Source organism: Rhinoraja longicauda, chromosome 4 (genome assembly GCF_053455715.1).
Source record: "Rhinoraja longicauda isolate Sanriku21f chromosome 4, sRhiLon1.1, whole genome shotgun sequence".
NCBI lineage: Eukaryota > Metazoa > Chordata > Chondrichthyes > Rajiformes > Arhynchobatidae > Rhinoraja > Rhinoraja longicauda.
The window spans coordinates 68,361,578-68,372,500 of record NC_135956.1 but is presented as its reverse complement, the minus strand read 5'-3'; the positions used below and the strand labels follow the sequence as shown (position 1 = coordinate 68,372,500).

Below are 10,923 nucleotides of genomic sequence, written 5' to 3'. Positions count from 1 at the left end.
TCAGAGATGTAAAGACAGTGTGAGACTAAAGGATTGGAGAGATGCAAAATTATGAAGCTATGGAAAGGCATGTAGGTGGAAGGGGAGAAATAGATGCGAGTCCATGTGGGGCATGGACCTGAGAGGGGGAAGAAGTAACAGGGATGTGGGATAAGGGGCAGGGAGGGGAGGGGGATGTTATTACCTAAAATTGTCAAATTCAGTATTCATGCCTATGGGTTGTATGCTACCCAAGCAGAATAAGTAGTGCTCTTTCGCCAGTTTGCGTGTGGCCTCACTATGACAATAGAGGAGGCCCAGGACAGAAAGATCAGAATGGGAAGGGCAATTAATATGGTGAGCAACCGGGAAATTCAGTAGGCCTTGGCGGACAGATGCAAGTGTTTGGCAAAATGGTCGTGAGTCTAACTTGGTCTCGCTGATGTACAGGAGGCCACATCAGGAACACCGGATTAAATAGTTGGGGTTAGAGGAGGTGCACATGAACTTCTGTTTCACCTGGAATGATGCTAGGATTTTTCCTGCCCCTCCTCTCAGATTTCTTCCACAACACAATCAGTCCGAAGAAAGCTCGCAACCAGAAACATCACCTATCCGCGTTCTCCAGGGGTGCTGCCTAACCTGCCGAGTTACTCCACACGTTGTGTCTTTATCTGCAGATCCTTGTTAAGTTTTTCATTGTATCTCGACACAGATGACAATACTACTACCGACAGGGTCAGCTGGAGTTGGCTGACAAGACCAGCAGATGGTGCTGTAAGCCAACAAGTCTGAACGGCACAGAGCCGGAAATGCATTAGCACATGATTCTGAGTAGAATAATTGCCTAGATTAACAGAACCTTTGGACTTTTATTCCCGCATCTGATTCATGCACCATTCCTCTGGCCCAGGATGTCAATTTGCTACAGTATTAACATTTCTTATGACATCATCTAAAAGTGGTTTCCTTTGCCTTATATCTACATCCACTATGTACAGGAACTCAAAAGGAGCTCAACATGAATATAAATTCCAGAGCAAGAATTCTGTGATTGTCATTGACATGGTGGGCTGCAGGTGGCCTGTTTCTGCGCAGTACGACGCTATGACTCAGATCACATGACAAACTGGCTGTCGGGTGTCTGAAAAAAACCCTAAAAAACTACACCTCAGTGTCTACGTGCCACCACACTTCCTTCCTCCTGCCTGAATCCATACCCTGGTCAGGACAATCTGCAAGTTATCCTATTCCTGCCAGAGAAAGTTATAGAAACACATACAATTATGACTTTTAAAGGATATTATGTCAGATATATGGATAGGAAGTGTTTATAAGATATAGGAGCAGAATTAGACCATTCGACCCACCGAGTCTGCTCCACCATTTCTCCCTGTAATCTTTGATGCTTTTACTAATCAAGAACCTATAAATCAATGTTTTAAAAATACCCAATGACTTGGACTCCACAGCTGTCTGTGCCAATGAATTCCATAGATTCACCACCCTCTGGCTAAAGAGGTTTAGAGGGTTATGGGCTAAATGCAGGCAAAAGAGTAGTCCAGTATGCCAATTCGGGCAGCATGGACAAGATGGACAAAAAGGCCAGTTTCCTCTGTGATTCTTTCTCCTTCAAAAACACAATGGGGGGGGGGGGGGGGGGTCAGACAGCATCTGTGAAGGGAATGAACAGATAACAATTTGGTTCGGGACCCTTCAGGCTGATCAAGACTCAGTTTGTTTCCCGATTCCCTGCTATGTTCATCAGTCATGGCATGGCCATCCTTAGGACAAATGGTTTTTTTTCAATATCTAGCCCATCTGATGTTCATCAATCCTCTTATAGGTTGCTGTTCATATTAGACACATGGAGACATGCAGTAGGAGGTAGAAAGAGTAGGGCTTTTTAGAAGAGCTAAGGTTTCTTTAGTCTTCTCTGATAATCATAAACTCATTCTCATAAATTTCATTGGAGATGTTGCATTCAGAAGAGACAGGGTTGATGCATGGGAAAAGTAGTGGACATTCTCCATATGGACCTTATCAAGTCCTTTGACAGGGTCCCACATGGAAGGCTAGTCTGGAAGGTTAGATTGTAAGGGATCCAGGGAGAGCCAGCTAACTGGACATATAATGGGTGATGGTGGACGGTTGCTTTTTGGACTACTCGTTTGAGTTAGTTACAAAGATTGTGGGCTTTGACTTTTGACCCAAATTCTGTAATTCTGAGTATAAAACAAGCTGCAAACATTATTATGTGTGGGAAGAAACAATGAGCCTGAGCTACAGAGAGACGTTGGCAAGCTAAAACTTTATTCATTGGAATATAGGAAACTGTGAAGTGATCTTCTAGAGGTGTATAAAATCATTAGGACCATAAAGTCTTTTTTCCCAGAGAAGGGGAAAAAAATCTAGAGGCATAGATTTTAAAAAGATGTCAAGGGGACCTGAGGAGCATATATGAAACCAGCTGCCAGAGGAAGTAGAACAACTTCTTGTCATTAGATTTGACTCATATAGTAGCACTTTGAACCACAAGTCAGAAGATAGTGGCCAAACTTTTTTTTAAGTCTCGTTCTCACTTTACTTAACTAACTGCTCCACCTGTTCCATAACTTCTGAAGATGTCCCAAAGAATTCCTAATTGGGTATTTTAAAGGCAGAGATTGACAGATACTTGATCGGTAAGGGTGTCAAGGGTTATGCGAAGTAGGCAGGAGAATGGGGTAGAAAGGAAAAGATAGATCAGCCACGATTCTCTGGCAGAGTAGATTCGATGGGCCGAATGGCCTAATTTTGCTCCTGATTTAAAAACATAAACTAACACCTTCAAAATATGCCAGTTAATTGTGACGTTAACTGAACATTCCCAGGCAACCTGATGTTGCCACACATCAATGCTGTTATCTGCAAATCCACTTTCAAGGCTGCAATAAAAAGCAAACACTGTTTCAAATGTCATTGCTCTGATAACAAGCGCGTGATGAATCAACTGGTTTCCTCAATTTTAACATTAGGCAGCACAAAAGTTTCAACACCAAAAAAGGTCAAGAAACAATCAATGCAGAAAATTCAGACCAAGATCAGTATAAGCCATTCTAACTCCCCACACCTGTCAAAAACTTGGCATGGTGGAATTTAAACTCCACCAGGATTGCTCCAGGCTTTCCAATGCATGACCCGCGCATCCGCCTTAAATAATGAAGGGCGGTTTGTTTACAATTTGTGCAACTCCTGACCTCAACTTGCAGTTCACTGCCGCAGACTTTAATTTTACTAACGGATCAACCATAGGTGTAGGCTGCTCACTCAGTAAGACACATGACAAAAAGTGAAGTGGGTCCTTGCCGTTTGTTCTAAACATGGACTGTTTGCATGCAGATATTCCATGAGTTAGTTAGCAGGTGACACTTATATTTTGGCCATGTTTGTGATAATGAGGCAAGTAGTCTGAGGCTACCAAATGATACTGATCAATTGGTAAGCTGGACAGAGAAAATTAACACTGGTAACTGTGAGATTTTACACTTTAGGAAGACTAATAAAGATAAGCCATACACACAGGAGGAAATATCAAAGACTGGAGGGCACAGATTTAATGTGAGCGGAGCAATGTTTAAAGGATTTTAAAAGGACTCCACTGTCAGACTGAGGCCCAACGCAAATTGGAGGAACACCACCTCATATTTTGCTTGGGAAGCTTACAACCCAGCAGATAAATATTGATTTCTCTAACTTCATGTAATGCTTGCTTTCCCTCTCTCTCCTTCCCACCCCTACCCTAGTTCTCCGACAAGTTTCACTATCCTGATTCATTTTACTGATTGTATGCCTCGTCACCTTTCCCTCAGCTAACAATGCACCTTCTACATTTCCTTATCATCGTCTGCTTTGATCTGTTGTTTTCACATCTTACTCTACCATATCTAGACTCCCTCTCCCCTGATTCTCAGCCTGAAGAAGGGTCTCCACTCGATACGTCTTCCATTCCTTCTCTCCAGAGATAACCCGCTGAGTTATTCCAACATTTTGTGTCCATCTAAAGTTTAAAGATATGTGAGGTAGGTTTTTTACTCTTCCTTTTTTACCATTCCTTACATATCCAGGTTGCTGTCCAAAAGCCGCTTAAACACCTCTATCAAATTTGTTTCCAAAACCGCCCCAGGCAACTCGTTCCAGTCACCCTCCGCTCTGTATAAAAATACTTGCCCGTAGATTGCCTTTAAACTTTCCCCCTCTGTCCTTAAAGCTATAACATCTGATATTCCCATCCTGTGAAAAAGGATGTCTAGCCTATCAATGCCTCTCATAATTTCATCTACTTCTACCAGGTTTCCTCTCAACATCTGACACTCAAGAGAAAACAAACCAAGTTTGTATAACTCTTTATAGCTAATACCCTCTAATCCAGGTACCAATGCAGTGGTCAAGTGGATATTGGATAACCTCTTTACTATATCGTCAAGCTTGATTAAAAACTAGATCAAATCAGGCGCAGCTTATGTCCGACCACCATCAGGCTACTGAACACTACGAACACCAACTAAACTACAAACTACCTTGATTGCATGAGGTACCTGTTAGGACATTGTTTTTGTCTTTGCTCTATCTTGTTTGTTTTTATATATTGAACTTCTTTATATTGTTTATTGTGGTGTTAACTGTGTACCGCGTTTACATGTCTGTTGTGCTGCTGCGTATGACTGACAATAAAACAATAAAACATTCTTGACTCTTGATGCTCAGATCCTGAAATGGATTTAAACTTACAACTTTGTGACTTTTGGTCAAGAGATTTTCGGACCACCTTGAAATCAAGGGATATGGGGATCAAACAGGAAAGTGAAGTTGACAAAAATGAGTTTGAGTTTGAGTTCAGTTTATTGTCACGTGTACCAACGTACAGTGAAAAGCTTTTGTTGCATGCTAACCAGTCAGTGGAAAGACAATACATGATTACAATCAAGCCATTCACAGTGTACAGATACATGATAAAGGGAATTACGTGAATAATGTTTAGTGCAAGATAAAGCCAGTAAAGTCTGATCAAAGATAGTCCCAGGGTCTCCAATGAGGTGGACAATGGTTCAGGACTGCTCTCTAGTTGTGACAGGATGGTTCAGTTGCCTGATAACAGCTGGGAAGAAACTGTCCCTGAATCTGGAAGTGTGCGTTTTCACACTTCTATACATTTTGGCTGATGGGAGCGGGGAGAAGAGGGAGCGGCCAGGGTGTGACTCATCCTTGATTATGCTGGAGGCCTTGCCGAGGCAGCATGAGGTATAAATGGAGTCAATGCAAAAGAGGTTGGTTTGTGCAATGGTCTGGGCTGCGTCCACAGTTCTCCGCAATTTCTTGCAGTCTTGGATGGAGCTGTTCCCAAACCATGCTGTGATGAATCCCGATAAACTGCTTTCTATGGCGCATCTGTAGAAGTTGATGAGAGTTGCTGGGGACATGCCGAACTTCCTAAGCCTTCTAAGGAAGTAGAGTCATTGGTATGCTAATAGCTATAATCTTATTAATTAGGCATGATTATTAAATGGTGGTTTGTGGCTGAGTTTGTGGCTGAGTGGCCAAATGTTCTGTTTCTGCTGACATTTTGTATGACTCAAGTAAAAGTGGTAGAAACAGAGCAGCAATTCTCTGTTTCTCAATTCTGTTCATAGAACTTCAACAGGAAGACCACTCTGTTCAAAAGAAACTTGTTGCCACTTCTAATAACTGACTAATTATTACCAATTATTTCTTTAGCATTACTAATAATTTGTTTTTTTCCTTGGTTGACATGGAATAAGCGTGTTCAGATCTATCCACAACCCCAAACCCAGATTGAAATCACAAATAACAACAGAAAAATGCTGGAAATAGTCAGCAGGTCAGGCGTCAATTTATGGCGAGAGAAATAGTTAACACTTTGAGGCAAAAACTCTTACCGGAAATACAAATGTTGCCTTGCCATCTGAGCATTTACACTATTTCCTGGTTATATTTTTAGATTTTTAAATCTTTACCACTCAGATTAAGATGATGGGATGACTAAAGGACAGTAAAAGTGGAAAATTGTATTCAGGAAAGGCAGCACGGTTAAAACAAATAATTCTAGCACCGTGTGTCTGGTGTCATTGAAAGGAATTATTAGCAGGACATTGGTGAACAAAATGTTAGAGCCCATAGGATCCAGGGCACTTAAGCAAATTAATCCAACGCTGGCTTAGTATTCAAAGCAGAGAGCAATGGTTGAGGGTTGGTTTTGTGATCCTCAGGAAGCCTGTAAGCAATGGTGTCTCGCAGGGATCAGTGTTAGGACACTTGCTAGTTGTAACAAATTGGACATGAATGTAGGAGTTATTATTAGTGTGTTTTGCAGATTGCATAAAAAGGAGTGATTTTGTTGACACTGAGGATAGTTAGGATACAGAATAATATAGATTAGTTGCTAAAATGGGCAGAACAAATCATTTCGGCACAGTGGTACAGCTGGTAGAGCTGCTGGCTCACAGCCCCAAAGACCCGGGTTCAATTCTGACCTCAGATGCTGTCTTTGTGAAGTCTGCACGTTCTCCCTGTGAACGCATGGGTTTCGTCCAGGTGCTCTGGTTTCGCCTCACATCCCAAAGATGTGCAGGTTTGTTGGTTAATTGGCCTCTGTAAATTGTCCCGAGGGTGTAGGGAGCGGATGAGAAAGTGGGATAACATAGAACTAGTGTGAACGGGTGATTGATGGTCAGTGTGGATTTGGTGGGCTAATGGGCCTGTTTTCATGCTGTATATTTCAAAAATCAATCAATGGCAGGTGGATCGTAATCCTGGTAAATACAAGATGATCCATTTGACATGCGTCAATAAAATACTGACTCTTAATGGACACAAAATGCAGGAGTAAATCAGCGGGTCAGGCAGCATCTCAGGAGAAAAGGAGTAGGTGACGTTTTGGGTCAAGACCCTTTGTCACACTGAATGAATGAATTGAATAATGAATGATACTTTGTTATTACATGTGACATGTCAGTGAGATTCTTTGCTTTGCATCCACAAGGTATGCAAAGAGTTGCCACACATGTGGCTGTGTTGCTGAGGGGCTGGTGCAGGGAGCAGGGATTTAGATTTCTAGACCACTGGGATCTCTTCTGGGGTAGGGGTGACCTGTACAAGAGGGACGGGTTGCACCTTAACAGCAGGGGGACCAACATTCTGGCAGGCAGGTTTGCTGGTGCTACACGTGTGGCTTTAAACTAAGTAGTGAGAAATTGGGAATATGAAGATGGAGTTAAAGGGGAAACGAATACAGGAGAAATTGCAAAGGACTCTCGAATAAATGGGAAGAGAGGTTCTGGATGGGATAAGAGAGTAAGGTCAGGGCCAATTGTGACCGGTGGGAGAGGGGAGGTGAATAACGAAGTTAAAGTGTTGTATTTAAATGCGCGAAGTATGAAAAATAAAGTGGATGAGCTTGAGGCTCAGTTAGACATTGGCAAGTATGATGTTGTGGGAATCACAGAGACAGGGCTACAAGAGGACCAGGGCTGGGAACTGAATATTCAGGGATACACAACGTATAGAAACGACAGACAGGTGGGCAGAGGGGGTGGGGTCGCTCTGTTGGTAAGGAATGATATTCACTCCCTTGCAAGGGGGGACACAGAATCAGATGTAGAATCAGTATGGATAGAAATGAGAAATTGTAAGGGTAAAAAGACCCTAATGGGAGTTATCTACATGCCCCCAAACAGTAGCCTCGACATAGGGTGCAAGTTGAATCAAGAGCTAAAATTGGCATGTCGCAAATGTAATGCAAATGGTGGTTATGGGAGATTTCAACATGCAGGTAGACTGGGAAAATCAGATTGGTAATGGACCCCAGGAAAGAGAGTTTGTGGAGTGCCTCCGAGATGGATTCTGAGAACAGCTTGTACGGGAGCCTACCAGGGAGAAGGCAATTCTGGATTTAATGTTGTGCAATGAACCTGATCTGATAAGGAGACTCAAGGTAAAAGAGCCATTAGGATGCAGTGATCACAATATGATAAGTTTTACTCTACAAATTGAGAGGGAGAAGGGAAAATCGGAAGTGTTGGTATTACAGTATAACAAAGGGGATTACAGAGGCATAAGGCAGGAGCTGGCCATATTTGACTGGAAGGAGGCCCTAGCAGGGAAGACAGTGGAACAGCAATGGCAGGTATTCCTGGGAACAATGCAGAAGTTGCAGGATCAATTTATCCCAAAGAGGAGGAAAGATTCTAAGGGGAGTAAGAGGTAACCGTGGCTGACAAGGGCAGTCAAGGACAGCATAAAAATAAAAGAGAAGAAGTATATCATAGCAAAGAAGAGTGGGAAGCCAGAGGATTGGGAATCTTTTAAAGAGCAACAGAAGATAACTAAAAAGGCAATAAGGGGAGAAAAGATGAGGTATTAGGGTAAGCTAGCCAATAATATAAAGGAGGATAGTAAAAGCTTTTTTAGATATGTGAAGAGAAAGAAAATAGTCAAGGCAAATGTGGGTCCCTTGAAGTCAGAAGCAGGGGAATTTATTATGGGGAACAAGGAAATGGCAGACGAGTTGAACCGGTACTTTGGATCTGTCTTCACTAAGGAAGATACAAACAATCTCCCATATGTTCTAGTGGCCAGAGATCCTAGGGTGACAGAGGAACTGAAGGAGATTCACATTAGGCAGGAAATGGTGTTGGGTGGACTGATGGGACTGAAGGCTGATAAATCCCCAGGGCCTGATGGTCTGCATCCCAGAGTACTTAAGGAGGTGGCGCTAGAAATTGTGGACGCATTGGTGATCATTTTCCAATATTCTGTAGATTCAGTGGGTTGGAGGGTAGCTAATGTTATCCCACTTTTTAAGAAAGGAGGGAGAGAGAAAACAGGAAATTATAGACCAGTTGGTCTGACATCAGTGGTGGGGAAGATGCTGGAGTCAATTATAAAAGACGAAATTGCGGAGCATTTGGATAGCAATAACAGGATTGTTCCGAGCCAGCATGGATTTACGAAGGGGAAATCTTGCTTGACTAATCTACTGGAATTTTTTGAGGATGTAACTAGGAAAATTGACAGGGGAGAGCCGGTGGATGTGGTGTACCTCGACTTTCAGAAAGCCTTCGACAAGGTCCCACATAGGAGATTAGTGGGCAAAATTAGTGCACATGGTATTGGGGGTAGGGTATTCTCATGGATAGAAAATTGGTTGACAGACAGAAAGCAAAGAGTGGGGATAAATAGGTCCCTTTCAGAATGGCAGGCAGTGACTAGTGGGGTACCGCAAGGCTCGGTGGTGGGACCGCAGCTATTTACAATATACATTAATGACTTGGATGAAGGGATTAAAAGTACCATTAGCAAATTTTCAGATGATACAAAGCTGGGTGGTAGTGTGAGCTGTGAGGAAGATGCTATGAGGTTGCAGGGTGACTTGAACAGGTTGTGTGAGTGGGCGGATGCATGGCAGATGCAGTTTAATGTGGATAAGTGTGAGGTTATCCACTTTGGTGGTAAGAATAAGAAGGCAGATTATTATCTGAATGGTGTCAAGTTAGGAAAAGGGGACGTACAACGAGATCTTGGTGTCCTAGTGCATCAGTCACTGAAAGGTACATGCAGGTACAGCAGGCAGTGAAGAAAGCCAATGGAATGTTGGCCTTCATAACAAGAGGAGTTGAGTATAGGAGCAAAGAGGTCCTTCTGCAGTAGTATAGGGCCCTAGTGAGACCGTACCTGGAGTACCGTGGGCAGTTTTGGTCTCCAAATTTGAGGAAGGATATTCTTGATATTGAGGGCGTGTAGTGTAGGCTAATTCCAGGATTGGGGGGACTGTCGTATGTTGAAGGACTGGAACGGCTAGGCTTGTATACACTGGAATTTAGAAGGATAAGAGGGGATCTTATCGAAACATATAAGATTATTAAGGGGTTGGACACGTTGGAGGCAGGAAACATGTTCCCAATATTGGGGGAGTCCAGAACCAGGGGCCACAGTTTAAGAATAAGGGGTAGGCCATTTAGAACAGAGATGAGTAAAAAACTTTTTCAGTCAGAGTTGTAAATCTGTGGAATTCACTGCCTCAGAAGGCAGTGGAGGCCAAGACTCTGAATGCATTCAAGAGAGAACTAGATAGAGCACTTAAGGATAGCGGAGTCAGGGGTTATGGGGAGAAGGCAGGAACGGGGTACTGATTGAGAATGATCAGCCATGATCACATTGAATGGTGGTGCTGGCTCGAAGGGCCGAATGGCCTACTCCTGCACCTATTTATTGTCTATAGTCTATATAGCGCGCTGACAAAGTTACAAAGTATTCCGTTTCGTCCCCAATCGTCCTCCTTTTTTAATGTTTTTTGATTACCATGTAGTAAGTTTATTGTTAAAAAGTGGAGGAAACAAGCCAAAGCATCTCAGCAAAAGTGGCTTGGGTTGCTATTTTCAAATGAATTGCAAACATTCAACGCCCTGTCATCAGGGAGGGCGCTGGGCCTGATTGACAAGGGAATGCTTCAATGATACCGTGTCTCACTGGTGGTGTCACATGGCTCAGCCAATCGCAGAGCACATTGGGCTATCGGCACCGCCCCCAACATGACGTAGGGAAGAGCCGCCGTCGCCCCGCCCGCTGGGCCGGAGTGGTTATAAAAGCCGGCGTGAGGCCATACAAACCGGGTCGGCCATACAAACCGGGTCAGTCATACATACCGGGTTCGGCGGCGATAATGGGGGCCATGAGTGTGATCGGGGCGCCGTTCTTTCTACTGCTGACGACGACGCTGAATTTTCCCGAGCGCTTGGTGAGTGTTTTGAATCCGCAAGGCAAGGGCTCTGCTCTGAAGCGTCGAGCTGGGTAAAATGTTGGACTTCATGGCCGGGGATGGGAGTGTTCCCCCTTCACTGACCGGACGTCTTGTGGCGTCGGCGGGCGCCCTGCAGCGGGCGAGAGACC

General features: G+C 43.6%; 1 protein-coding gene across 1 annotated transcript in view; it reads left to right on the top strand.

The window, feature by feature from the left end:
• Positions 1–10,624: 10,624 nt before the first annotated feature.
• The window catches only part of npc1 (Niemann-Pick disease, type C1), a 42,842-nt gene continuing 42,543 nt past the window's right edge, over positions 10,625–10,923 (top strand). The window contains exon 1 of the mRNA XM_078397969.1: positions 10,625–10,771. Coding sequence (XP_078254095.1) covers positions 10,697–10,771 — 75 coding nt within the window. The 5' untranslated portion in view covers positions 10,625–10,696. The remainder of the gene's footprint in view (positions 10,772–10,923) is intronic.